General features: G+C 48.1%; 1 protein-coding gene and 1 pseudogene across 2 annotated transcripts; one reads left to right on the top strand and one right to left on the bottom strand.

Moving 5' to 3' along the window:
* The first annotated feature begins 588 nt into the window (after positions 1–588).
* Positions 589–13379, top strand: DUSP5 (dual specificity phosphatase 5). Its single transcript, XM_086378977.1, has 4 exons — positions 589–1161; positions 5741–5889; positions 8902–9121; positions 11886–13379. Exons 1-4 carry the CDS (start codon positions 783–785, stop codon positions 12290–12292), a joined length of 1155 nt encoding a protein of 384 aa, XP_086235103.1. The 5' UTR covers positions 589–782; the 3' UTR covers positions 12293–13379.
* Positions 13380–16758: 3379 nt separating this feature from the next.
* Positions 16759–24077, bottom strand: LOC147344318 (chondroitin sulfate proteoglycan 5 pseudogene; annotated as a pseudogene). The gene has a single exon (XR_015155735.1). The product of XR_015155735.1 is annotated as a chondroitin sulfate proteoglycan 5 pseudogene (transcript).
* Between the last annotated feature and the right edge of the window lie 1739 nt (positions 24078–25816).

Genomic DNA, 25816 nt, shown 5'->3' on the forward strand with positions numbered 1-25816 from the left:
TATAATGAACACCCAGGTACCAATCTCCAGTGATTACCAATACAAGCCCAAACTTGAGTCATCAGTAACTCAGACTTCGAAGCAAATTCCAGCTATCATCTCATTTCCCGCGTAAAGACTTCCGTAACGCCTGAAATCTGCTTCTGATTCATCTGGGGGCACGACCGAGGGCGCCCCTAGCTCTGCCTACCGCACTGTCAGGCACGGCCCCCAGAAGGTCCAGAACCTACGTCTATGAAACTCAAAGCCTATGGTGCGACGCTAGCTCTGCCTCCTCCGCTTCCTCCTCTTCCCGCACAGCGTGGGTCACCTCGGCCTCCTGGCACTCCTGACAACCCACCGGCAGTCCCCGGTGATGCGCCAGTGAGTGTCTGCGCGCAGCGCCGCAGAGAACACAGCGAGGCGCCTTCCACTTCCTCTTTCTCGGGCTGACTAACGCTGGGCGCCCGCCCCGCGCGTCCCGCCCCCTGGGGGCGTGGCCGCGGCCCGAAGGGGCGGGGAAATACCCATATTCCGCCTTATATGGGCAGCCACGTCACAGGCTGCACACCCATTCACATAAAACGCTGCGCTGCCGGCGGAATCCCCGGCTTCTGCGGCAGAGAGTGGCCCGGCCGGGCGCCGAGCGTGCGGGGCGGGAAAGAAGAGTTGAGCGTCCGCTCCGGCGCCGGGCTCGGTCGGCCGGCCGCAGCCCCGTGGGGTCGTCCTCCTGGGCCTCGCCGGCTGGCACCCTGGCTGTGGGCACCTGCGGCGCGCACGGCGCGGGGCCGCTGGGCGGCGGCATGAAGGTCACGTCGCTCGACGGGCGCCAGCTGCGCAAGATGCTTCGCAAGGAGGCGGCGGCGCGCTGTGTGGTGCTCGACTGCCGGCCCTACCTGGCCTTCGCCGCCTCGAGCGTGCGCGGCTCGCTGAACGTCAACCTCAACTCGGTGGTGTTGCGGCGGGCCCGCGGCGGCGCGGTGTCGGCGCGCTACGTGCTGCCCGACGAGGCGGCGCGCGCGCGGCTGCTGCAGGAGGGCGGCGGCGGCGTGGCGGCCGTGGTCGTGCTGGACCAGGGCAGCCGGCACTGGCAGAAGCTGCGCGAAGAGAGCGCCGCCCGCGTCGTGCTCACCTCGCTGCTCGCCTGCCTGCCCGCCGGCCCGCGGGTCTACTTCCTCAAAGGTGAGCTGCGTCGGAGCCGCGGATCCTTGGTCACCCCACCGCGACAGGACGGCCCCGGGCTCTGGGGTCCCCTGCTGGCGCCGGCGCCTTCCTCGATCCTGGCGCCGGGGAAGTTCTGCACCCTGGGGCTTGACGTGCGCCGGGAAGGCCATGGCCGGTGTCAGCGCTCGCAGCTTCTCCGTCCCCACCTGTGTTCCTCGAAAGCGTTTAACGGCCTGGCTGCCCGGAGGGGTGGGGTTGCTGCACGCTGCTGGGGGCGCTGCTTCTTAGCAGTTAGGGAGCGCCCAGCACGAGCCGGGTTTCCCGGCGCCGGCTTCATGTCTTTCGCTGGGGCCGGCGCTCTGGAGCCTTCCTGATGGACAGATCTGAAGGGATCCGCGGGTCGCCACCACCCCCCCAGGAGCGTGGCGCCGCGGTGTCCCCTTTCCTCCCGCCTGGACAATCAACGTATGTTAGGCTGTGTCTTCATCGACCCTCTTGCCTTTTTGACCCTGGCGAGTCCCTCCCCTCTCTTCCTTTTCATTTCATTTTATTGCTTTTTATTGTTTCTCGGCTTCCCTTTCTCCTCTCCCAGGCCTTTCTAGCTCCATTTGGAGCTGACAGTCTTTAGTCTTCTCACTCTTTTTCACCTCTCTCCCGCGCCGGGATCATCCCCTGGACTGGTCGTGGGCCAGAGCTGGGGCACCTAACACGGTCTCCCGGGGGCGGGCGGCAGGTTGGCCGGCGAGCCAGGACCTAGGAGAGGGGCCACAGGGTGCTTGTGAAGGGGACTGCGGCGCATTTGGTTTGAGACCCTCCAGTAGCTGCTTTACCAGTCTGCACGTTACACCTGCTGGGGGAGATGACTTTGCTAGTGGGTGGGTGATTTACTGTCAAATTACAGAGTATTGATTTCTGTATCACTTCCTGTGATTGCTGCCGCCTTTTATTTGAGTCCGTTTTAACCTCAAGTGTATGGAAGGCTTATCCTGTAGGGAAGAGACGACGAGGACTCATACCAGCCAGCTCTGGGAGGTCGCCTTGAGGTATAACATAGCTGGAATTCAGAACTCAGGTGCGGTGAGCTGAGAGCGTGAGGGCGCTGTTTTAGAACCGTGCAACGTGTGGAGTTTTACATCTTCCAGATTGGGAGATTCCAGAGATTCAGGGGCAGTTCCCACCTCGATTAGCTCCTCTTGCAGGCTGTCTGTCCCCAGTTGATTCCTGTTAGGGAGACACCAGAGGCAGAAGATCTTTCTCTTGCACCCAGCCTCAGCCCCCAGGAGATGGAGAGTGCCCTCTAAACTCTGCAGAGCTTTCACACAGAGCCCCTGATTTATTTGTCTTCCTGATAGCCTTTTTGGTCTCTTCTTAGCTGTGAGTACAGGGAAAGCTTCTGCCTCTCCAGCAGCATGAAAGATATCTTCCAGGAAACCCCTTCTGGTCCTACCTCTGGTCTCCAGCCCTCTCCAAGGGGCCGTGCAAGCCATTTGAAAGTTATTGCCACAGAAAGTAGGCAGCTCTGTAGACTCATATCTCAAGTAAAAATGGTTTTTTTAAAATTTTTAATGAAAGTAACATGCTGTACAATGAAAAGTGGATCTTCTGCACACCCTAGAACCCAGTTCCACTCCCCAGAGGCAACAGTCAACTATTTCTTGTTCATCTTTAGATAAATTAATTTTCCATGAGTATCTTTTAAAAATAGAATTATTTTGTATATTTCCTGTTCCTGCCTCTTTCACCTAACTAGATTTTGAGAGACTTGTCCATATCAGAGCATACATGTCCTATTCACTTTTTAAACTCATCCCCTGATGATAGCCAGTAAGTAGATTGCTTCATGCCTTAGAATTTGAAGCAGTGTGGGAGAGTATGGCATCACTGACTCGATGGACATGAGTCTGGGTGAACTCCGGGAGTTGGTGATGGACAGGGAGGCCTGGCGTGCTTCATGGGGTCACAAAGAGTCGGACACAACGGAGTGACTGAACTGGGAGAGTATATCTCTGTCCAAATGCTTTTGTGTGTGCACTATCTTCTGGTAAAATTATGAGAATCGCTAGGTCACAGTTTATGTCTGTTTTAAATTTCAGTAGAAATTGCTTGATACTTAGCCTTACAACAATGCTGAACTTTTAAGTTGTTGCCAAAGAAAATAATTTCTTCACCTAACTAATGTCCAGCTAGGAGCTCAGGTTTTTGATCTAGTGGCATCTCAGATCGTGAGGGCAATGCCTTGTACATTTCTGTCAATGCCTTCTGCACACACACACACACACACCCACTAAAATGAATTGACCAAATGACATTGTCAATGTGTATTTTATAGATAGTGTCCGTCCTCTTTCTCTGCTCAACTCCCCTGGTATTGCAGTGGTGATCAATGAGTGAGTGTCTTCAGAACCACTCTGAAGACAACTGAAGCAGCCAAGAGTTGCTACAGCTCTTGCATCTCAAGTGAGGCACCAGAGAGGAATGCTCCATCTCTCCACCCTTCTGATGGGAGTGGGTGAAAGACAGAGACCATCTAATCTGGAGGACTCCTGACCCCAACTTGAAGAGGCAGGACCCTGTTTATCTGTCTCTCGTCACACTGAGACTCTTTGTCTGCCTGCCATATTTTGTCAACAGGCAAGCAGGACCCAGCCCACACCCGCACCTCCTGTCGGTCCTCCTAACAGCCAGCTCTTTTAAGTGCTCTATTTAAAGCCAAGAGATGGGGTGACCTGAAGGCTTTTCTTTCCCAAGCTTCATGCTGGAGTTTGAGAGGGCCTGGGCCTCTTTACTTCAGATTCCTGTCCCCTATCACTCATTGTGTCTCCTAGAAACGAAAATGTTGAGGCACAAGAAGTGCTTTGCTTACTAGGGACACCTCTTCGGAGGAAGCTGAGGGTCCGTGCAGGGGGTGGAGGCAGTGGTGGTGAAGGAGGGGAAACTAAGCCACAGATAACTCCAAACTTTCCACCTCTGCCGCCCTCCGGCATGACCTGTCAGCATGACCGGGAAATTGGTCATTGTGGAGGTCCGGAAGCTCATCTGGGGATGCCCGGGTGGCTATTTGTTGAAGTGACCACACGGGAGATTTCGGTGTGCTTGGTGGGGGCGGGGGCAGTTCCAGCACGCTGAGAGGAAGCAGTAATGGCGAGATGATTCATTCTAGGAATTGGCTGCAGCTTCTGAAAGAGAGCTGGAGACTGCCGAGTAATCCATTAACCATTTGCCTATGGCAGGGGTTTAAAAGAGCCACCATGTGCTCCACTGTGGGGCTATCACAGCACCAAAAGACAAAAGGAAAAAAAGGGGGCCATTGGGAAAAAAAATATATGGTCTCAGAATGCTTCTTTAAGTGATGGTTGAAGGAATTCCTTGGCAGTCTAATGGTTAGGACTGGGCACTTTCACTGCCAGGGCCCAGGTTCAATCCCTGGTCCAGGAACTAAAGATCCTGCAAGTCACGGAGTGTGGCCAAAAAAAAGTGATGTTTTGACCCCAATTCTCTGGAAAAAGAAGCAGGTTTTCTGGAGGCTCTAGGAAATGGCTTAGGTCCCTTTGGAGTGGAAGCAGGGGGTTTCCCCACACGAGGCTGGCCTAGTCACCCAGCAGCACTTGGCATTCTCAGGCTTTAGGGCCAGTTTTTTTGTTTGGTTCTCCCCACTTCCTGTATGGGCCCAAGAATTTACATCCTCAAGTTTCTCTGATTTGGTCAGAGTAGTTCTAACCTTAAGTGATCCAATTGGAGAAGTTTAAATGTAGTTAGGATTTTTATAGAATCATACCTGTGGGTAGTTGACTTATCAGTTTGAGGGTGTGTATGCACACACAAGGGCGTGTGTAGCTGGGGAGAAAGTTCAGGAGGGGAGGGTAATAATAAAGGGGAGAGTAGGTGGCCATCAAGGGGAAAGCAGCGGGGGTTGGGGGTGGAGATAAGAATTAAGTTCAGAAGGCCTCATTCCTCTAGCTTGGTTTAGAAGGTAATTAACTAGATTGATTACACTGGACCTGTGGAGAGGACTGTCAGCAGTGTTCTTAGCACCTTGGGAAGGAGAAAGGGCAGGGCTATTTTATGGCCCTGAGGTTAAAACCTCATGTAAGTCCCCATTCCCTTATAGAGGGGGTTTCATCTATAATCCTGTTTAGAGCTGATTGGCTATGGATGAAACAGACCAGTTTAGGAGCTTCTTTCAAGAATTAATGAAATTCTGCATAATCACACCTGAATTTTAGATAAATATGAGAAAATGGCTTTTGTTGTCTGGAGGGGTTTGGTTAATATTTGCCAGATGTCAGATATATTTCCTTTCACAGCTTAAGCTTCTTCTGATAGACATTAAAAGTTAATCATTGCCTTTGAACTGTAGCTTTTTAGGAGAGAAAGAGAGAGTGAGTATGTGTTTGTCTGTGGAGCCCATTTCTAGTCTAAAACTATTACTTGTTTTGGCTCAGTTTTTTTTATAAGACCAGAATGTATAGTGACTTAATACCTTTTTTTAATATTCCACTCTCAGGGTATTGATCAATTCTAGGCATTTTCTCACAGACTGAAAAAAAAAAAAAGTCAGTACTTATATCTCTCTTGCTTTTTTATTTTTGTCTTTTAGGGGGATATGAGACTTTCTACTCAGAATATCCTGAGTGTTGTGTGGATGTAAAACCCATTTCACAAGAGAAGGTTGAAACTGAGAGAGCCCTCATCAGTCAGTGTGGGAAATCAGTGCTCAACATCAGCTACAGGCCGGCCTATGACCAGGTACGTGGTGTGGAAGTGCCATCCAGGCCCCTGGCTCTGTTCCTTACACAGCACCCTGGCTCTCCCTCTCCCTGATCACTAACATTGGTTGGTTCTTTTGCGGATCAGGGAGCTGGCAGAGGCCTCTAGCTTTGGAGAACCTCTGTTGCTTGCCAACTTGAGTTTCCATCCAAGAGTACATGGGCTTCCTTCCAGCAAATAAGCTGTCAAGAGCAAACACGCTTCAGGATGCTTGGTGGCTTCTGGGGAAAAGGGGAAGTGAAAGATATATTATTGTTAGCTGGCCTGGGAGGTGCAGAGAAGCATCGAAATAGCAGTTTAGGTTTCCCTGAAGACGTTTTCAGAGATGACATTCAGGCTTCCTGTGTTGGTCTTCTGTGTAATTGTTCACGCTCTGCAGTTTCTGCAAACCAACCCGGTACCTGTAAAGGCGTGTCTTGGCATTTTTAACTGAAGGAAGAAGATTGGGGGAGGGTTGTAGAGAAACTACTGTTTGGAAGGCTATGCAGCTTCCTTTAGGGGTTTCTGATGCTTATAATTCCATAAATTCTGAAACCAGAGATCAAGAGACACTAGAGGATTTCATGTGTCTACAAACACGTGGGTTTTTTCCCTTCCTAGAGTTGTACTTTCTGGCAACCCACTAAAGGCAAAAAAAGTGGACAGCTCAGCTAGGGGGTTACCTATGATGCAGGAGGAATGGGGGGAGGGGGAGGGAAGCAAGCAAGGACCCAGATGTGCAGAAACCAGAGGTCAAAACCTACTTTCCCATTTTATAGAGGGAAAAACTGTCACAGCTCGTGGGTGATTGGTTTTTGCTGCTCGGTTCATGGCAGCACTAAGCTCAGAACTCCCTTCTTTTCATCCCTTGCTCTGGTCCTTTTTAGGACCCTGTTCTGTTTGCCACTTGCCTTCTTTTGGAAGAAGGTCATTCCATTAGGTACCTGACTTGGTAGGAGGAACTTTTTAGGTTCTTCACACAAAATAAGAACATACCCAAATCATAAGAAGGAAGACTTCTAGATGCTACTACCTAAGATGCCAGCTGCCTGCCATGAGCAGAGCTCTGCCCCCTGGGGATAGACTTCCAAGTTCAGCCAGGTGGCTTTTCCTTGAATGGAATCTTTGGTCAGGAAACCTATTCGCTTGGCGAGGTGCCAAGGTTATTATTTTGTTTGTTTTCCTTTGTTAAAATTACAGAGTATTATGAACCCTGGGCTTTCAAGCCGTGGGCATCCGGCTTAGCTGGATTTCCATTTGCGTTTGTTTGTTTGGGTGGTGTTTTCCCCCCTCCCTTTCTCAGAAAGTGAAAGAGAAATGAGAATTTGCAGGATGTTGTGAAAGCGCAGCAGCTCTTTGGCCAAGCAAGAACTGGGGGAGGCCCTGAAGTGTCTCCAAGACTCATCTGGGGAAGCCCCTAGTGTTACTTCTTAGAAGTGCTTCTGCCTTGAGAAAAGCTGGGGGAGGTCGTGTTAACCTTTGAGGTTTCTGAAGCCCTTTGGTTTCTTCCTCTTGAGTCTAAGAAGAAGATTCAAAAAAGGAAAGAAATATGGTTTCAGGGGTGTTGGTTGGGCTAAACTCCAGGAGAAACTGAGTAGGATCCCAGGTCTGGTGTGGCAGCATTTTCCAATCTCTAAAGAGAGGGAGACGTCTATGTAGTTACATCTTAAATGTTAAGCCCAGGGGCCAGCTAGCAAAAGTACTGGTTGTTACTATTACTACATTTTGTAAAATCACTTTAAGTTTCTTTCAAGTGGTCAAACTGGCCTTTGCCTTAAACACCCGACATCTCCGGAAAGGAAAAGCCGGCACCCATGCGGAGTATTCTGAGAACTGCCTTCTTCTGCCGGCCCTCATCCCATTGCCCCTTTCCCTACCACGGGGCTGGCAGAGAGTTTCCATTCCACTTTTATTCCAGGACAGGAAATGGAAACACAGGAAACGGATGGATGATACGAGAAAGGCGGCCAAAGACACAGCCACCGTCACCCCAGCTCAGTGTTTTTCTCTGTAGATCCTGGGCTCCCATTGTTCCCGCTGTGGAACGATAGCTTTTCTGGCCACCCTGGAAATGCTGAGACTGCCAGAGTCTGATTAGCCAGCAGTTCTTTTTAGCTTTGCCTCAGGGTAGATGGTCTCTGGTTCTTTGGATCCTTCGTAACTAGAAACCTCAGGTATAGGTTGTCTCCCAAAAGGGTAAGGATGTAAGCATCTCTCAGCAAAACTCAGCTCTACTAAAGATCAGGCCTGGGACTTCCCTGATGGTCCACTGGTTAAGACTCAATGCCTCCACTGCAGGGGACGTGGGTTTGATCCCTGGTCAGGGAACTAAGATCCTGCATCCCACATGCTGAGCAGCATAGCTAAGAAAAAAACAACAAAAAAAGACCAAGCCTCTGATCATGGCCTAACAGCTTTTCCTTATCTGAGGATTTCGGATAGATAGTGGTTATTTTCACTTCTGAGACGTATACTTTTGGGGATAGTGGGAGGCACGTTTTGGTGTTAGATCCAAATGCCTTTTAGGATCAACAGTGTCCTAGGTTTGATGAAACACATTACATCCAAGGTCAAGACTGTAAAGGATGGGGCTCTAGAAGGAAATCGAGGTTGCCCCCAAGGTTCAGGCCTTGGCCTGGCACTCATGGGGCAGCTAGAACTTCAACATGGTCTTCTCAAGTCTTCCACCACCCCACCCTGCTTCTCATCCTTGTCAATCTAGAAGGGCTGCCAACATTTCCCTCCACCTCGATATATGTAAGGAAATGAAAATCTCAGCTGTGTGGGATTTACTGTCCCTGAGTCCCAAGGCAGTGACATAGGGTAGAGAGTTTACCAGGATGGAGGCTCTACCCAAACTCTTGGTTAAACTGCCCTGCTCTCAACTCTCTACCTGGGAACCAGAGAGGGAACCTCCGAATTGAAAACAAATGGGTCAGGATTGTTTTCTTTCTTCTCCCCAAAGAGCAAGCTGATCAATATTTCCTGGTTGTCCTTTGCCCCTGCTTCCAGGGTGGCCCAGTTGAAATCCTTCCGTTCCTTTACCTTGGAAGTGCCTACCACGCATCCAAGTGCGAGTTCCTTGCCAACCTGCACATCACAGCCCTGCTCAATGTCTCCCGGCGGACCTCCGAGGCCTGCACGATGCACCTACACTACAAATGGATCCCCGTGGAAGACAGCAATGCAGCTGACATCAGCTCCCACTTTCAAGAAGCAATAGACTTCATCGGTACGTGCCGCCGTCCTCAGTTATTTGGGGGGGGGGGGCTGTTCTTGGATTTTGATGTACTGATGGAGGTCACCCCATCGCTGAGAAGAAAAGCATCTTGTTTGCGCAACCACCACAAGTGGGAGCCAAGAAGAGATTCACCTTAGAACGACAGAGGGGAGGATTTGAGCTGCTGTTTAATAGGAGCTTTAATTTGCAGGATAAATGTATTAGTTAATATCATCTTAAGGCAGTACTCACTACCGCTCTGTTAGTGTTTCTGGATGGATGGGAAGCAGAGTGTGTGCATGAGTGATGCTGCATGCCAGGGACGCAGAGGAGGGAAAGAACCACGCAGACTGTGCTTCTACGTAGATTGGGATATTTTTAAAAGCAAACAGAAGGATCGAGAGAGCATTACTTACGCACTGAACCCCCGGGGCCCCAGCAGCTTTCCACGGTTTTTGGCAAACTGCTTTGGGGGCAATTTGTTTTGCATTTTCAGCTCATTTTGGATTAACAGTAACACTCGACTCAAGCTCCGTGCTTTATGCACAGAGAAGTTGGCATCTTTTTGCATCCTTTGTATGTTCCGTAAGGTAGTTATCACTTACTGCATTGTGTAGGCCTGGGAACTTCTGGTCCCTCTGCCTAGAAAGGGCTTTTGGGCCTTGGGATTTCAACTCCTCAGGGCAGACTGGACTGTTCTTTCATTTGACATCTTTTTCTCCCATCCATCTCCCTTGGGGACTAGGCTGGGCACCGCTCCCCACTCTTGTGGACTTGCTTCCCTTTCCAGAGTCCTCTTTCCCCTTTAACGTTGCACAGCTGTTGAAGCTGAGCAGCGGTCTTCCTGCTTCTGGCTGTGAGGGATGTTGGAGGGGAAAGGCTGGTATTGAGTGTAGCAGTGATATTTTAGTGCAGGGAGCCATTAAAGGGCTCCCCTCTTCTGCCACGTGGTGGGCCCTCTGCTCATCACACACAATTTTTACTCCATGGAAACCCACCGAGAAACTCACTGCAAGCAAAAGGCTGAGCCTGCCCTCCCTGGCCCCTGAGCCTCTGGGCTGAGATGGTTCCTCTGGAGCCTCCGAGGGGCAGCTGAAATGATGGGCTCAGGGTGGGAAATCCTTGACTTGTTCTCCCTGTCCCTGGGAATGCCTTGCCCTTCAGCCTGTTATTTAATTACCTAGATAGCTTCTCAGTGAGGTCATGAAACAGCCCCCATCACTTCTCAGATGCCTCCCTCCCCATCTGGTGTGTGTATTGTGTCTGTTGTGTACACAAGCACACAAACCCACAGCATTCTGAACGCACATGAGCTACTTTTCCCCAGACCCCTCCCCCTGCTGAAGGAGGGAGGGACTGAGGCCAAACCATGCTCGCACTGACCCTTTCCAAGGGCCACATGGAAGGCAAGCCCCGAGGGATGGAATGGAATCCAGAAGCAATGTTCTGTAGGCTCTTTGGTTTCTGGGATTTGGCTCTGGGCCAACTAAAAGCTGGATGACAAGGAGGCCAGTGGAGGAGCAGAAGAAAATTGTGGAGTCATGACCCTGTAATCCTAGGAACTTGGAGTCCCCTTTGAACTAATTTACAATTTTTTTTTTTTCCTTTTGAATCAGAGACTATATTGGGGGCACCTCTAAGGAACTATCATGGGGCATCCTTTGAGATTTTCATTCTGGAAACTCAAGGGATCCTTCCTGAGTGCTCAGAAACATGATCTTTTAGATCTTAGAGATGCAGCTGCAAACCTTTTTTAAACATGAGGAAGGAGGTGGGTAAGGGGGCTGACTTTTATTGGCCTTTCAAAATCTTAAATGTTTTTGCGTTTGGTGGCCTGACATAGTGCCAGGTATGTCTAACTTCCTGTGATGTAATTGTTTCCTCACTAGCAAAAGAGGGAATTGGAAAGACTCTTTTTTGTGGTTTTAATTTGATGTGTATATATGCTTAACCTTTTACCCCTGCCCATTTTTAACAGTTAGAGCTCTTTTTGGGGTAGGAGTAGAACAGAAAAGGAGGGCACCCCGCCCCCGCCCCCCACCTTTGTGAAACTGAGCTAAACCATGCTAACTGACGATGGTAGCTTTATAGCAGCAACTCCCGTTGTTGTGCAAGATGGAGTTTGCCAAAGCCATTTATATCCTCCGTCTCGTAAGCGTCACTTAGCCAAGGCTATAATTAGCGGCTGCACACTATTTATTGTATGTTTCATTGGTGGGAACCCTGGGAGCTGAGCCAAGCATCGCGCCCTGGCATAGCCAAACAAGGTGCCCGGGGAGGCTGGAAGGCCTCTCCCAGGATGGGGACTAGGTTATCACCATTAGAATCAGACCCTGAGAGACAGGAATTGTTTTTCCAAGTCAGTCTTTGAGCCTCTCAGAAAAATGTGAATGTGCAATAAAAACTTGCATGCAGTTTGAAAGATATTCCCAAAGCCTTCTTGAAACCCATTTGTGAAACCCAAGTTAAGATGGCATCCCCAGGAAGGGGTTACTCCAGGTCTAGAGCCTCTCTAGTGGCAGAACCTGTGAAAGTACCCTGACAAACTAAGGTTTGTGTAGGTCCTACAGAGGGATGGACATCAGTGGGACTCCGAGGTCTCTCCTCGCCAGTGAGGATTAAAGACTGGCAGAAGCCTACTGTGGGACCACTGCTGTTGAGCAGACATGATGAGACTTGATAACTAGGTCACTTTTTTTTAAAGTCACTTTTTTTAAACCCAATTGCCTTTGAGTCCCCATCCCAACTCAGTCCCACTGTCTCTTCTTTCTTCCAGACTGTGTCAGGGAAAAGGGAGGCAAGGTCCTGGTTCACTGTGAGGCTGGGATCTCCCGCTCGCCCACCATCTGCATGGCTTACCTCATGAAGACCAAGCAGTTCCACCTGAAGGAAGCCTTTGATTACATCAAGCAGAGGAGGAGTGTGGTCTCGCCCAACTTTGGCTTCATGGGCCAGCTCCTACAGTATGAGTCTGAGATCCTGCCTTCTGCGCCTGCCCCTCAGACTCCCTCCTGCCAAGGAGAGGCAGCCGGCCCTTCATTCCTCGCCCATTTGCAGACACTGAGCCCTGATGTGCAGGCTTCATACTGCACATTCCCTACCTCGGTGCTGGCCCCGGTGCCCACCCACTCGACAGCCTCAGAGCTCAGCCGGAGCCCCCTGGCCACAGCCACATCCTGCTAAACCCGAGCTGGGGGAGCCAGCCCAGCCCCAAGAACAACTGTGATTTTGTATTTTGACTCGTGGACATTTCACACCTGTGCAATACTGAAGACCTCACCCTGTCCTGCTGTCCTGGTAGGACAGCGAAGGGGTCTCTAGGTTTGCAGACAAACTTGAGACTGACCTCGGGACTGAAGGAAGGCCAAGCCATTATGAGAGCACAGTGCGTGCTGACTACTGTACTTCCAGACCCCCGCCCTCAGGACTGCCCAGTCTTTGCACCTCAAAATTCGCCTTTTCATTTCAAGCATAAGGCAGTAAATAACCTGCAGCAACATGGGAGAAAGCTGTTGCTAGACCAGGAGAAAAGGCAGTCATGAAGCCAATTCATTTTGAAGGAAGCACAATTTCCACCTTTTTTTTTTTTTTTTAAATTTTGGCAGTCTCTATATCTGTCTCTGTTGCTTCAGGGCATAAGCTGATCACCACCTAGTCAGGAAAGTAACCCTGCAGGGTTTTAGGGACATGAAGTATATGCCGATTTGAACCCTCGGATGCTTTTGAGGCTCTGTCTTGGATCAGGTGGAGTCAGCTGGGTGAAGTAGCGAGACGGGAACACTTCCGGTTTCCTTCTCACTGTGGGTTCTTCCCTGACTTTGGACTTGGGCATGATTCTTATTCATACTTGAACCTTTCTCGTTGCACCTCTCCTCAAAGCAACTCTTGTGTCATTTGAAAAGAGTTTTAGACCATAGACCAAAAATCACCCGTTTGAGGTGGTGGCAGTGGGCGCCACGAGAGAGAAAGGGTACCCACTTCCTGGGTCAGTGGCATTGCAACGGTCGTCAGCCCAGCTTGCTGTCTTTATATGTGCTTGTCTCGTCTCTGATAACACTTGTGTTCTTCCCTGCCCCTGGGGGTTGTCTTCAAGCTGTTGACTTCTGGGATTTGCAGATTTCTCAATGTGGTACTACTTTTTTTTTTGTCTATAGGTTATTTCTCCAGGGGAAAAGGCAATAATTTCCTAAAATCCATATGAATGTGAAGAAAAGCAGTATGTTACTGGTTGTCGTTTTTTTTTTATAGTACAAAATAAAAATAGTAAAAAGAACGAAAGTGCTTCTTCACGTTGATGAGTTCAGGCAGGGGTACATTGAGGTGGGGACCCAGCCTACTTTTCTGGGCTCTATCCAAATGAACTCTTAAGGTGATGGTAGTGAGTGTGCAGGCATGAGGCTGTTTGTCTACTCAATGCTTTCCAGTTGGGAGGCTTTCCTAAGTTCGCTTGCAAGAGAATTCTTAGATCCAGGCCACATGGGGAGGTGGTCAGAGCATCTATCCACCCTGAGCTCTTCACTCCCTTAAGCCCCAGGTAGAGTTCAACTTGAACCTCAGCTTTTTCATCCATGAAATGAGTGAACTAAGCTAGATGGTCCCAAAAGTTCCTCAGAACCTGAGACCCTTGATGGCAGCAAACCTGAGTGGCAAGCTTGTGGTCAGCCTTCTCCCCGGTACCTGCGTATGGCAGACTCTCAGAAAAGTATGGAAAAATGACCGAGGGACAAATAAGCGAATGAAGTGAAGGTTTGCTTTAAATGCTTGTTCTTTTTTACTCTTGGGATTAATTCTTACAGATAATTCCCTGAGGAGTTCCTAGGTAAATCCTTCCATGAGTGGGTTTAAATCCAAGGCTGAATCAGCTTGCCTTCTGAGTAATGTCCTCTGTGTGGTGGAGGAGGGAAGGGGCAGTGTTTGCTTATCCCCATGGCTTATGCCTCTGCTCCAGCCTACTCTTGGGGACTGTTTCCTAATCATGAGGAACAGGAAACTGACTGGGATTGACATCACACATTCCCGACACGGATTCGAATCCATACTCCTTGACTATGGGGTGTCCAAAGCCTCCAGCTCCCCCAGCAGGTGCCATGTCCGCAAATAGCAAGCTGGCATCCAAGCCAATAGCACTTCCTAAATGTCTCACCTCAAAAGCTTTGCTTGAGGCCTTGCTCCCCACAGAACTTTCCTTCCCCACAGATTCCTTGGAAAGACCTCAGGTAAGAATGTCACCCCTACTGGGGAAGCTGCTTTACCTTCAGCATTTACATAATCCAACCAGGGCTTTCAGAGGAAGCAACGGAGGAAAGAGCACTGGACAGGAAGGGAAATCCTGGCTTCTAACCCTCACCCTGCCCCAAGTCTAGTGCTTTAGAGCTAATCTATAATCTTGCTGGACTAGATGTTAGGGCTTGGTCCACCTGAGGTCTCTCCCTGCTTTCGTATCTCTGAGCCTCTGTTCAGCCCTGGAATGTGTCCCATTGTGTGAGTCTGTCCAGGTGCTGAGTGGCTGGAGGGGCCTCAGGCAGGGAGAGGCAGGGAGGGGGAAGCTGGGTGCAGGCTGGGGTGATACGCTAAGCCGCGTCCCACTTGCTGACATTTGCTTTATTGCATTAAGGTCTTTCTCTGAAGGGTGAGTAAGTCCTCTAAATCAGGCATATGAGGATTGCTCATAAGCCCGTGAGTCACTGGCGGGTAAGCCAAGTGAAGCCCCACAGCTGGGGATGGTTCTGTAACTCTCACTCCCTTACCAGTCTCCTTATTAATTACCCTTCCATTTTTGCCAAAGCCAACTTTACACGGGCTTCCGGTGCCAGATGCGGAATTAAAGCTGGTGTGGTCCAGTTCCTTCATCCCCAGGTTTTGAAGCAACACCTCTGCTGGTCTGCAGCAGTGCTCCAGGAGGAGATGTGTCTGGGAGAATAGAAATGTTCATTCTCTAAGCTGTTTGCCAGCTGATTCTGAGGGTGAGCCCCTCAGGTCTACCCTGGCTCCTGAGCCCGACCTGACCTAGGGGCAGGAAGTGTAAGAGCAGCTCACACCAGTGTGCTCACCAGAACCCCGTGTACCCATTGCGTTCCTTCGTGTGAGGACCCAGGGAAAAAGCACGCCAGGTCTCAGCACCCTGGAAGGCCGCATGAGTTGGTGGTGGTTTATCTTCCCAACCCCATAGCTGGTGACTGCCCCTGTTTCCCTCCTTGCTCAGGCCACCAGGCTGTTCAGACCCAAATGTTTAGCCTACCTCTGGCAATTTTATAGGACTTTATGGCATATGTTTTGGGTATTGACTCCACCTGGTTTCCATTAAAATTTTCCAACTGTATTTTTCTTTGCTTCCATTGCCCCAGTGACTTTAAAAAAAGAATAACCCTTGAGTAATGAATATTAAACATACCACAATTCATTTATGGGATGAGGTGATATATAAATACACATGGAGAGAAGGCCATACATCCTCCAGTGTTGCTACTCTCCATCTCTCTCTGAAGGATTTATCCATGGGACTGGATAAATCTTTGCCTTCTCAGTAAGTCTGGCCAAGTTCTGTATTTTTGGAATAAATCTTGTCCAGAACCCAAACCCCACGACGAGGGCCTGGCTCCAGGTCTTGTCTTAGAATCTCAGGCACTGTCCCTTACTTTCAACACTGAATGCTGATGCTGGTGACCTTCTATGGGGTCAGGGGGAGCCCTGGCCTTGTGGTTGCTCAAAGCCACAGTGCAGATGCTTCTGACCCCCACACACTGCCAGTGATGGATGTGACTCTGTGTCTAGATAACTATCATCCCTGCATCCATTTCACACTGAGCACCTGCTAGAACCTGGGATTCAGTGGGGAATGAGAGAATGAGGGCTTCGTAAGTACTGATGACTGTTCACTGGGCTTCCTGTCCCAGAGTGGAGCTGGCCTCTCAAGGTGTGCTCATGTCCCCAGCCCCACACAGCCCCCCTCCCAGCTCCCCTCATCTTGGCTCCACCTCCATCCTCTCCCCTCTATCCCCAGCATGCAGAGCTCCTGGATATGCCAGCCTATGGACACATGGCTGTGTTTACCTGTTCTTACCATCTGACCCCTGCCTTGGCTCATCCCTTAGGTTCTCTTGCATCATTTACTACCTTGTTCTGAACACTGTATTAATCTTGCTCCCACCTCCACCCCCACCATAGTCCAGAAAAGTAGCAAGTTCTTATTGAGCCCTGGTCCTTTCTCAGTCATTTGGCTAATATCAAAAGTGTGTATTAAGCACTATCAACTATATGCCACAGTCTATAAAGAATCCACCTGCAATGCAGGAGACCATCTGCAATTCAGGGAATGCAAGTTAGATCCCTGGGTTGGGAAGATCCCCTGGAGAAGGGAAAGGCTACCTACTCTAGTATTTTGGCCTGGAAAATGCCATGGGTTCTATAGTCCCTGGGGTCACAAAGAGTTGGACACAACTGAGCAACTTTCAGTATTCTTGCCTGGGAAATCCCATGGACAGGGGAGCCTGGTGGCCTACAGTCCATGGACTTGCAAGAGTTGGACATGACTTAGCGACTAAATCACCATCATATGCCACAAGTCAAGTTAGGCATGAATATAGATCTTGTCTCTTTAATACTCATCAAAACTCTGTACAATTGCTTTAAAAAAAAAAGATTTTCACATGGACCATTTTTAAAGTCTTTATTGAATTTGTTTCAGTATTGCTTCTGTTTTATGTTTTGGTTTTTTGGCTATGGAGTCATGTGGGATCTTAGTTCTCTGACCAGGGATCAAACCCGCAGCCCCTGCATTGGAAGGTGAAGTCTTAACCACTGGACCACCAGGGAATTCCCTGTACAAATGCTTTTATTGTCTCTATTTTCAGATGCATAAACTGATCCTCAGAGATACTAGGTAACCTGCCCTAGGTCCCATAGCTAGTAAATGGCAGAGCCCAGGATGAAGCTATTTTATTGATCTCGCACCCCTCTCAGCACCTGGGATATACAGCAAGTGCTTTTGCCATTGAACTTTTGTGTCCAAGGAAGACAGTCTCCTCAGGCCACATTAAAAAAAAAAAAAAGACATTTTGTGTATAGATACAAATGGCATTTAATGTCCAGCTGCACTCTACTCCAACCACAGTGGTTTTATGACAGTCCTTTCAATAAGTCATGCTCCCTCCTGCCTCTTTTGTTCACACTGGCTCTTCTGCCTGGAACACATTTCTCCCCTAAATTCACCCTTCAATTAAATAACTCCTACTTGTCCTTCACGTTTCAGCTCAAATGTCACCTCTCCCAGCAAGACTTCTCAGACTTCCAAACTAGGTCAGACATTCCCATTCAGTCTCTCATAGCTTCCTACCTTTAGCTTTTCTTTACATTTTATCGAAGCCTAAGAAATATTCATTTATCTGTAATTATATTTTATTAATGTTTGTCTTCAGATAAGAAGCACCAGGAGAACAAAGATTATATTGAATTTCAAGAGGGATCTAGTGCAGGGCCTGATTTATAGTAGGTGTTCAATAAGTATTGGTTGAATGAAGGAGTGAATGAATGACAAGCTGGGAAATAAATGCTGTCAGAACCAGAAGTTGCTCTTTCCAGCTCTCTCAAAGCCCAAGCTATCCTCTGCACATAAGCTCATAAGCATGTTAACCCCAGGTGCCACTTTTGAATCCCTTACCACTCCTGAAGGAAACACGGTTCCTAGATTTAATTACTGCTATCCTATTGGTCAGAGTCCATGTCACCACATCACCTCATTGGTCACTTGTCAGTCTATGGGTGGGCTGCCCTTGGGTCAGGTGTCCACCCTGGCACCAGTCAGTTTCCTCTTAAGTTCAGAGACCTGCCTACCTCAGACTCCCTGAGCAGGGTTTGTAGACAGAGCAGTTTCAGTTAGAAAGGGTGGATATCCTGCCACACACTTGCCTAGCTTGCCACTAAAGAATTTAATTAATGCCCAAAGACTGAGTGTTGGATGAGGCGGCCTTGGAGATGACCAGATAGCCTGGGCACAGTAAAACTCAACCCTACCCCTTTTGTCCTACCTCTCGTAAATGACCTCATATTATCAATCAGGGTATCTAAATTTAAACTCTTGGTAGTATTCATTTATAGTGGTAGGTCTGATCCCTTCCTGCCCACATATCCACCCCCATTTGCTTATAAAGTTGATAGAAACCTGGAAGTTACTAGGTGGGAGTTTAAAATAGAACCTTGAAGCATCCCTATGCTTACATTCTGGGCTTCCCCAGCAACCAGGAATGAAAGTGCTGCTTGAGAGAAATAAACCTCCCAGAGTGAAGCCTCAGATATATCTCTAGGGTAGGAAGGTGAAAATAGTTTATCTCCAGCCCAGGAGGAAAAGAACAGTAGACTTAAAATCAGGAAGCGTAGCTGCCAGACCCTAGGGAATCTAACAGCTTAGGACCTTTAAAAAAGCACTTACTATTGGCAGGCTGTATGTTGATCATTTTGCATATGTTCTCTCGTTTAAGAGCCACAGAAATCTTGCAAGAATAATACTGTTAGCCCTCTTTTACAGATAAGCAAACTGAGAGGTTATAAACTTAGTCCAAGGGTTACATAGCTAAAGCCTGTGAATGTCAAAGCCAGGATACCCAACTTGCATTGGACTCCCAAGGGCATACTCTCTCCCTACATAACACTACTTTCCAGAAAAGAAAATTCAAAAGATTCTCAGTTATCTGTCTCCATGTCTATATCCCTTACATAAGGCTATGAAATCTATTTGTTCTTCAGAACAGGGTTTCAAGTGATCTCATTGTAATAATTCCTTAACTTTACAAAGCCTTCTCTTCCAACATTATTTAGATTTGGGAGCTGAATTTTCAAGTGGGACATGGACAAACTAGCATGTTTACAGATGAGGGGCAATGAAGGGGTTGGAGACTATGATACATGAGGCGAGTTTGGAAAGGTGGTAGAGTTTGGTCTGGGGAGGCTGCTGCTGCTGCTAAGTCGCTTCAGTCGTGTCCGACTCTGTGCAACCCCACAGACGGCAGCCCACCAGGCTCCCCCGTCCCTGGGTGTCTGGAGAGGAGAACCAATCAATTGTCTAACTGAAGTTAAGCAGAGCAGTTTCTTGAAACTCAAGGGCTGGAATTTAAAAAACTTGAGTTTGAATTCCGGCTCTGCCACTTGCTAGCTATGTGAATGGGAACAAATTACTCCATCTCCTTAAGCCTCAAAGATCTTATCCATAAAAAGAGTACTAATTGGATCTACCTTGTGGGTACAATTTTGAAGAGTAAATCTGATGAGGAGTAATTGCCTTGTATAAGGTCAAAGACATAGTAAGTCCTCAATGAATAGTGGTCATGATGATTAATTACAATAATTACAATGGTGACCTACCCACTGGTGTGAGGGTTGGGCAAGCAGAAGTGGATTTTCTATTGGAAAGTCTGCTGTGGGAAGGATTTAGGTCCCAGGGCCTTTGCACACCTGCCTCCCTCTGCTTCATCCCTTTCCTTCTTCACCTGGTCATTTATGGGCCTCCTTATGCCTCATTCGTGACTTCACTTGCTCAGGGAAACCTTCTCAGATTTCAGGATTCCTTATTAAATGCCCTTCTACATGTATTAAATGCCTATACCTACATATAGGTATGTACCTATACCTTCCCTTCAGAGCACTATCACATGGAAATTAAATAACAATGCTCATAATTTTTAAAAATCAATTTTGTAGAGGTATAACTTACATAGTACAAAATTCACCCATAGTATAAAATTCACCCATTGGGGTTTTGACAAATGTGTGTGTACAGTCACGTAACACTTCCATAATCAAGATATGGGACTATTTTACTCACTGCCCTAATTTCCTTGTGTTCCTTTGTGTTTACTCCTCCTTCCCTGTCCCAGACTTTGGTAATCACTCATCTGTTTTCTTTCATTTTAATTGTGCCTTTTCTAGAATTTCATTTAAATGGGAACATATAGTATGTAGGTTTTTGAGTCTGGATTATTTTACTAAGTATAATGCATTTAAGATTCATCCATGTGGCATCAGATCAGATCAGTCGCTCAGTCGTGTCCGACTGTATGCGACCCCACGAATCTCAGCACACCAGGCCTCCCTGTCCATCACCAACTCCCGGAGTTCACTCAGACTCACGTCCATCGAGTCAGTGATGCCATCCAGCCATCTCATCCACTGTCCTCCCCTTCTCCTCCTGCCCCCAATCCCTCCCAGCATCAGAGTCTTCTCCAACGAGTCAACTCTTCGCATGAGGTGGCCAAAGTACTGGAGTTTCAGCTTTAGCATCATTCCTTCCAAAGAAATCCCAGGGCTGATCTCCTTCAGAATGGACTGGTTGGATCTCCTTGCAGTCCAAGGGACTCTCAAGAGTCTTCTCCAACATCACGGTTCAAAAGCATCAATTCTTCGGCACTCAGCCTTCTTCACAGTCCAACTCTCACATCCATACATGACCACAGGAAAAACCATAGCCTTGACTAGACGAACCTTTGTTGGCAAAGTAATGTCTCTGCTTTTGAATATGCTGTCTAGGTTGGTCATAACTTTCCTTCCAAGGAGTAAGCGTCTTTTAATTTCATGGCTGCAGTCACCATCTGCAGTGATTTTGGAGCCCAGAAAAATAAAGTCTGACACTGTTTCCACTGTTTCCCCATCTATTTCCCATGAAGTGGTGGGACCGGATGCCATGATCTTCGTTTTCTGAATGTTGAGCTTTAAGCCAACTTTTTCACTCTCCACTTTCACTTTCATCAAGAGGCTTTTGAGTTCCTCTTCACTTTCTGCCATAAGGGTGGTGTCATCTGCATACCTGAGGTTATTGATATTTCTCCCGGCAATCTTGATTCCAGCTTGTGTTTCTTCCAGTCCAGCGTCTCTCATGATGTACTTTGCATAAAAGTTAAATAAACAGGGTGACAATATACAGCCTTGACGAACTCCTTTTCCTATTTGGAACCAGTCTGTTGTTCCATGTCCAGTTCTAATTGTTGCTTCCTGACCTGCATACAAATTTCTCAAGAGGCAGATCAGGTGGTCTGGTATTCCCATCTCTTTCAGAATTTTCCACAGTTTATTGTGAGCCACACAGTCAAAGGCTTTGGCATAGTCAATAAAGCAGAAATAGATGTTTTTCTGGAACTCTCTTCCTTTTTCTGTGATCCATGACTACTAATAATTCATCCCTTTTTATTGCTGTAATCACTACTGTATCGTAGTGATATGCCGACCTTCGTTTATCAATTCACCCATTGATGGACATTTGGGTTGCTTCCAGCTTTTGGCTATTATGGATAAAGCTGCTATAAACATTCACAGACAGCCTTGCAGTCAAATGGTATGTTTCTAAGTTTATAAGAAACTGCCAACTATTTTTCAAATTGGTTATACCATTTTGCATTTCAAGCACTACCGAATGAGAGTTCCGGTTCCTCTATATCCTAGCTCACACTGGTTTTGTCAGTTTTTTTTAAGGTTAGCCATTCTAGTGCATGAAGAGGTACCTCACTGGATTTTTTTTCCCCCCATAGGAAGGAAACTCAAGCTTTAATGACAAAGGCACAGCATGCATGCATTATATTATTCTTCTATCAGAACATTAAGACCTATAGAATCTGAATTCTTTGTATACCTCCAAAAAGACCCAGAAAAAGAAACACAGGGAATGGCAGCAGCGATGCTGCTGCCGGGGACCATCCCCAGAGTATGTTGCGGAGGGACAGTGTGCCACCGACTGGTGGGCTGGCCTGTCTCAGGCCCCAGACTAGGCTTCTCAGTGGGCACTAGAAGGTCATTTTCATCTTTCAGGTCTCTGCCTCCCACTGCATCCTTGTCCTCCTCTTCTTCCTCCTCTTGTAAAAAAAATAGAGATACCCAGATTACAGAAATGTTTCACTCTTAGGACCCGTGGAAACAAGTCCCAGAAGAATCTGAGGTCTACTTGCCACTTCTAGGGCCTGTAAAGGATGGAGAGAAGCAAACCACTCAGCCCTGGACATGTGCTTCATCCAGAATAAGAATCAGCCCGTGAGCTCTCCAGCAGGTTAACTACCTTGCCGTTAGGGGAGGTATATGGGGTTAATTACTAATGAGGCATGGGCTGGTGGCTGCACACAATATCCTTACTCTGACACTAAACTCTCTGGGTCTTTAAAATATGTCAGACTGAGTATCTCCAGGAAGACAACAACCAAGGTAGAAGGAGCAAAGTCACTATCCAGAACTAAGAAATGCCAAACGTCTGCTGTGTGAGGAAGAACACTCTGCTTGACTTGACCTGTTTGAATGGCTGCTCTCTGGGTCTTTATCCAATGAGAAGGTCCTCATTCATGCCACCTGAAGCACGTGCCCCCCAGGGTCATAGAGCCCTTCTTCTGCTTTGCACATGGCTCAGATGGAGTGGTCAGCAGTTCTCTCTTCTCCCAGGGTGTTTATGGACCTTCTCCTTCTGCAAGTTTAGCTAGAACTTGCCAACAAGAGCTTGCCCTCAAGCCAGCAAAGGCCTTTTCCAAAATCCTTGGCCAAGTCCTTTCATTTCGCCTTTATAGTTTACTGGTTTGGTAAAGGGCACAACACTTAGAGGAAATGAACAATCTTACTTCTGAGGAAACTCTCCTAGTGATAAGCTCACAGGAAGTACATTTACGCTGTTAGTCTGTAGAATATTTACTGGGACCATCTCTTGACCCATAAACACACAAGCTCTGGGAATCTGTCACATCCCCCTCTCTGCTGAGGCAGCCTCCCATGCCCCCTTCAGGAGTTGACAAACCCCCTGGACATCTGCCTGCCACATCCTTACCTGCAGAAGGCCCCAGTATTCTCCACTAGGTAGCACTGGCCACCGTTGTGACAGTAGCTTGGGAAGAGGTCGCACACTGACCGGCAGGAGCCGTTATGTCTCACAAAGCCACTGCGGCACACGGTGCCATTCTCGCTTGGGGCCAGGTCCCTGCCTGGCTCTCCTGGGCGGGGCCTGCGGGCGATGCTGCTGCCGGGGACCATCCCCAGAGTATGCTGCGGAGGGACAGTGTGCCACCGACTGGTGGGCTGGCCTGTCCCAGGCCCCAGACCAGGCTTCTCAGTGGGCACTAGAAGGTCATTTTCATCTTCCAGGTCTCCGCCTCCCACTGCATCCTTGTCCTCCTCTTCTTCCTCCTCTTCATCCAAGTCATCATAGAAGGATGTGGTAGGGTAGAAATCAGACTCATCAAAGGGAGTGAAGTCATCATTTAAGTCAAGCAGGCTCCAGGAAGGGGTCTCTCCCCGGGGATCAGGGTGGTGCTCTGAGGTACCTGGCGTCCCAGGGAAGCTCCCCAGGTCGGTGCCATGGCCCTCACCATCCAATCCTTCAAAGTAGTCAATGTCAATTATATCTGACGCTGGGTGGGGCTCCAGTGTGCCCTGAAAGGGGTACGTGGGTGCTGGCCCATGAGGGTCAGGTGTGCTGCCTCCCAGGTTCAGCCAAACCTCCGTGCGGCTCTCCTTGGGGAGTTCAGGGCCTGGGCTCGGCTTGTCGCCAGGGGTGGGGGAGGGTGGTTCACTGGCCTCCATAGCCTCGAAGGTGGCTGCGGACATCGAGGACGGCCCGAGGGCCTCGTCGGGAGTCGGGAGCGTGGCTGGAAGGGCCTGGGTGTCGCCGCTGCCCGCCTCTGCGGTCACTCCGCCCAGGCCTGGGCTCTCGGCCTCCAGCCAAGCTGTGCCTGTCACCGCCGCCGACGCCTCCAGCGCCTCCTCAGCCCCGACCCCAGGGCCCAGCAAGGCCTGCTCACCGCCAGCGCATTCCGAGAAGTCTCATCTTTCCCAACTGCTGGTGGGCCGGCCTTCTCCCGTGTGTCGTTAGCACTCGGCTCCCACGCCGGGACGCTCTTCACCGGCGTGTCTGCCTCGACGGCGCTGCCCGCCTCAGGCACTGTAGCCAGAAAGGTACTAATGGACCTGCCAACACCACCTCTTCTTTCCTGTAGCTTTTCACATACAAGGCCTTGTGTATTGCTTTCTGTGTGTCTCCTTGAGTCTTGAGTAGGGTTGTCAAGATGGAGGACCTTGGTGGACATGCCCACCTCATCCTTCCGAAGGCCAGTCTTTGTGGGAAGGAGGCCTCACAGATGGGTCCTTTGGTGCCTGCTGCTGCTACTGCTGCTAAGTTGCGTCAGTCGTGTCCGACTCTGTGCGACCCCATAGACGGCAGCCCACCAGGCTCCCCCGTCCCTGGGGTTCTCCAGGCAAGAACACTGGAGTGGGTTGCCATTTCCTTCTCCAACCCATGAAAGTGGAAAGTGAAAGTGAAGTCGCTCAGTCGTGCCTGACTCTTAGCGACCCCATGGACTGCAGCCTACCAGGCTCCTCCGCCCATGGGATTTTCCAGGCAAGAGTACTGGAGTGGGTTGCCATTGCCTTCTCTGTAGTCACTGAATTTTTTAAATTTGCATTTTCACACTTATGATTTTGAGAATTGTCTCATGTGCTTATTGACCATTCATATATCTTCTTTGATAAAGTATCTGTTGAAAATTTTCTTCAAATAAGCTGTTTTATTATTTCATTTTAAGAGTATTTTATGTAATTCATTGATCTACATGTCTATCCTTATACCAGTACCACACTATCATGATTATTGCAGCATTACAGTAAGTTTGAAAATCAGGAAGTCCTTCAACTCTTCATTCTTCTTCGTGTGGCTTGAGGAATCTTAGTTCTTTGACCAGGGATTGAACTTAGGCTCTAGGCAGTGGAAGTGCAGAGATCTAACCACTGGACTGCCAGGGAATTCCCTATTTTTCATTCACAACACTGTTTTGTCTATTTTGGGTTCCTTGAATTTTCACTGGGATTTTAGTATCAGTTTGTCAATTTCTGCCACAGGATCAGCTGAAATTTTGGTAGGACTTGTGTTAAATCTGTAGATTTGTTTGGTAAGTTCCTCAATGGTAGGTCTTCTGATCCATGAACACGGGTATCTTTTCATTTCTTTAGGTTTTATTTAATTTATTTCAACAATGTTTTGTAGTTTTCAGTGTACAAGTCTTGCACTTCTGTTGTTAAATGTATTCCTAAGACTTTTTCAAACCATTGTAGATCAAGTTGCTTTCTTAATTTCACTACATGGATTAATTTGGGTGTTAATCAAACCTTGCATTCCTGGGATAAGCCTCACTTTATCATGATATATTATCTTTCTTATATATTGCTGGGTTTAATTTCCTAGTATTTTAAGTATTTGTGTTAATGTTTATGGGGGATATTGTCTCTAGTCTCTTCTTGTCATGTATTTGTCTGATTTTGATATCAGAATAATTCTGCCCTCATAAAAAGAATGGGAAAGAGTTTTTTGCTCTTCTAATTTCTGAAAGAGATTATATAGAATTGACATTCCTTAAATGTTTGGTAGAACTTATCAGTGAAGTCACTGGGGCCTGAGGTTTTCTCTCAAGCTTTTCAGCTATAAATTCCATTTCTTTAGTAGACATAAAGCTATTCCATTTATTTGTTTCTTCTTGAATGAATTTTGGTGGTTTGTGTCTTTCAAATAATTTATTTTCATCAAAAGTGCTGAACTAGGTAGCATAAAGTTGCTAATAATATTTCCTTATTATCACTTTAAGATCTTACAATTTATAATAGTCTTCCCTCCCTCATTCCTGATATTAGTAATTTTTGTCTTTTCTTGCTTTTTCCTGATCAGCCTGGTTAGAAATTTACAATTTTATTTATATTTTCAAAGAACTA

Source organism: Bos grunniens, chromosome 26, assembly GCF_055505025.1.
Source record: "Bos grunniens cultivar Pamir isolate PY7600 chromosome 26, Bosgru_T2T1.0, whole genome shotgun sequence".
Classification (NCBI taxonomy): domain Eukaryota; kingdom Metazoa; phylum Chordata; class Mammalia; order Artiodactyla; family Bovidae; genus Bos; species Bos grunniens.

Coding starts and splice junctions, on each gene's coding strand:
- DUSP5 (XM_086378977.1), top strand. CDS start 783: ATGAAGGTCACGTCGCTCGACGGGCGCCAGCTGCGCAAGATGCTTCGC. Junction 1,162..5,740: donor GCGGGTCTACTTCCTCAAAG/GTGAGCTGCGTC, acceptor TTTGTCTTTTAG/GGGGATATGAGACTTTCTAC. Junction 5,890..8,901: donor ACAGGCCGGCCTATGACCAG/GTACGTGGTGTG, acceptor CCCTGCTTCCAG/GGTGGCCCAGTTGAAATCCT.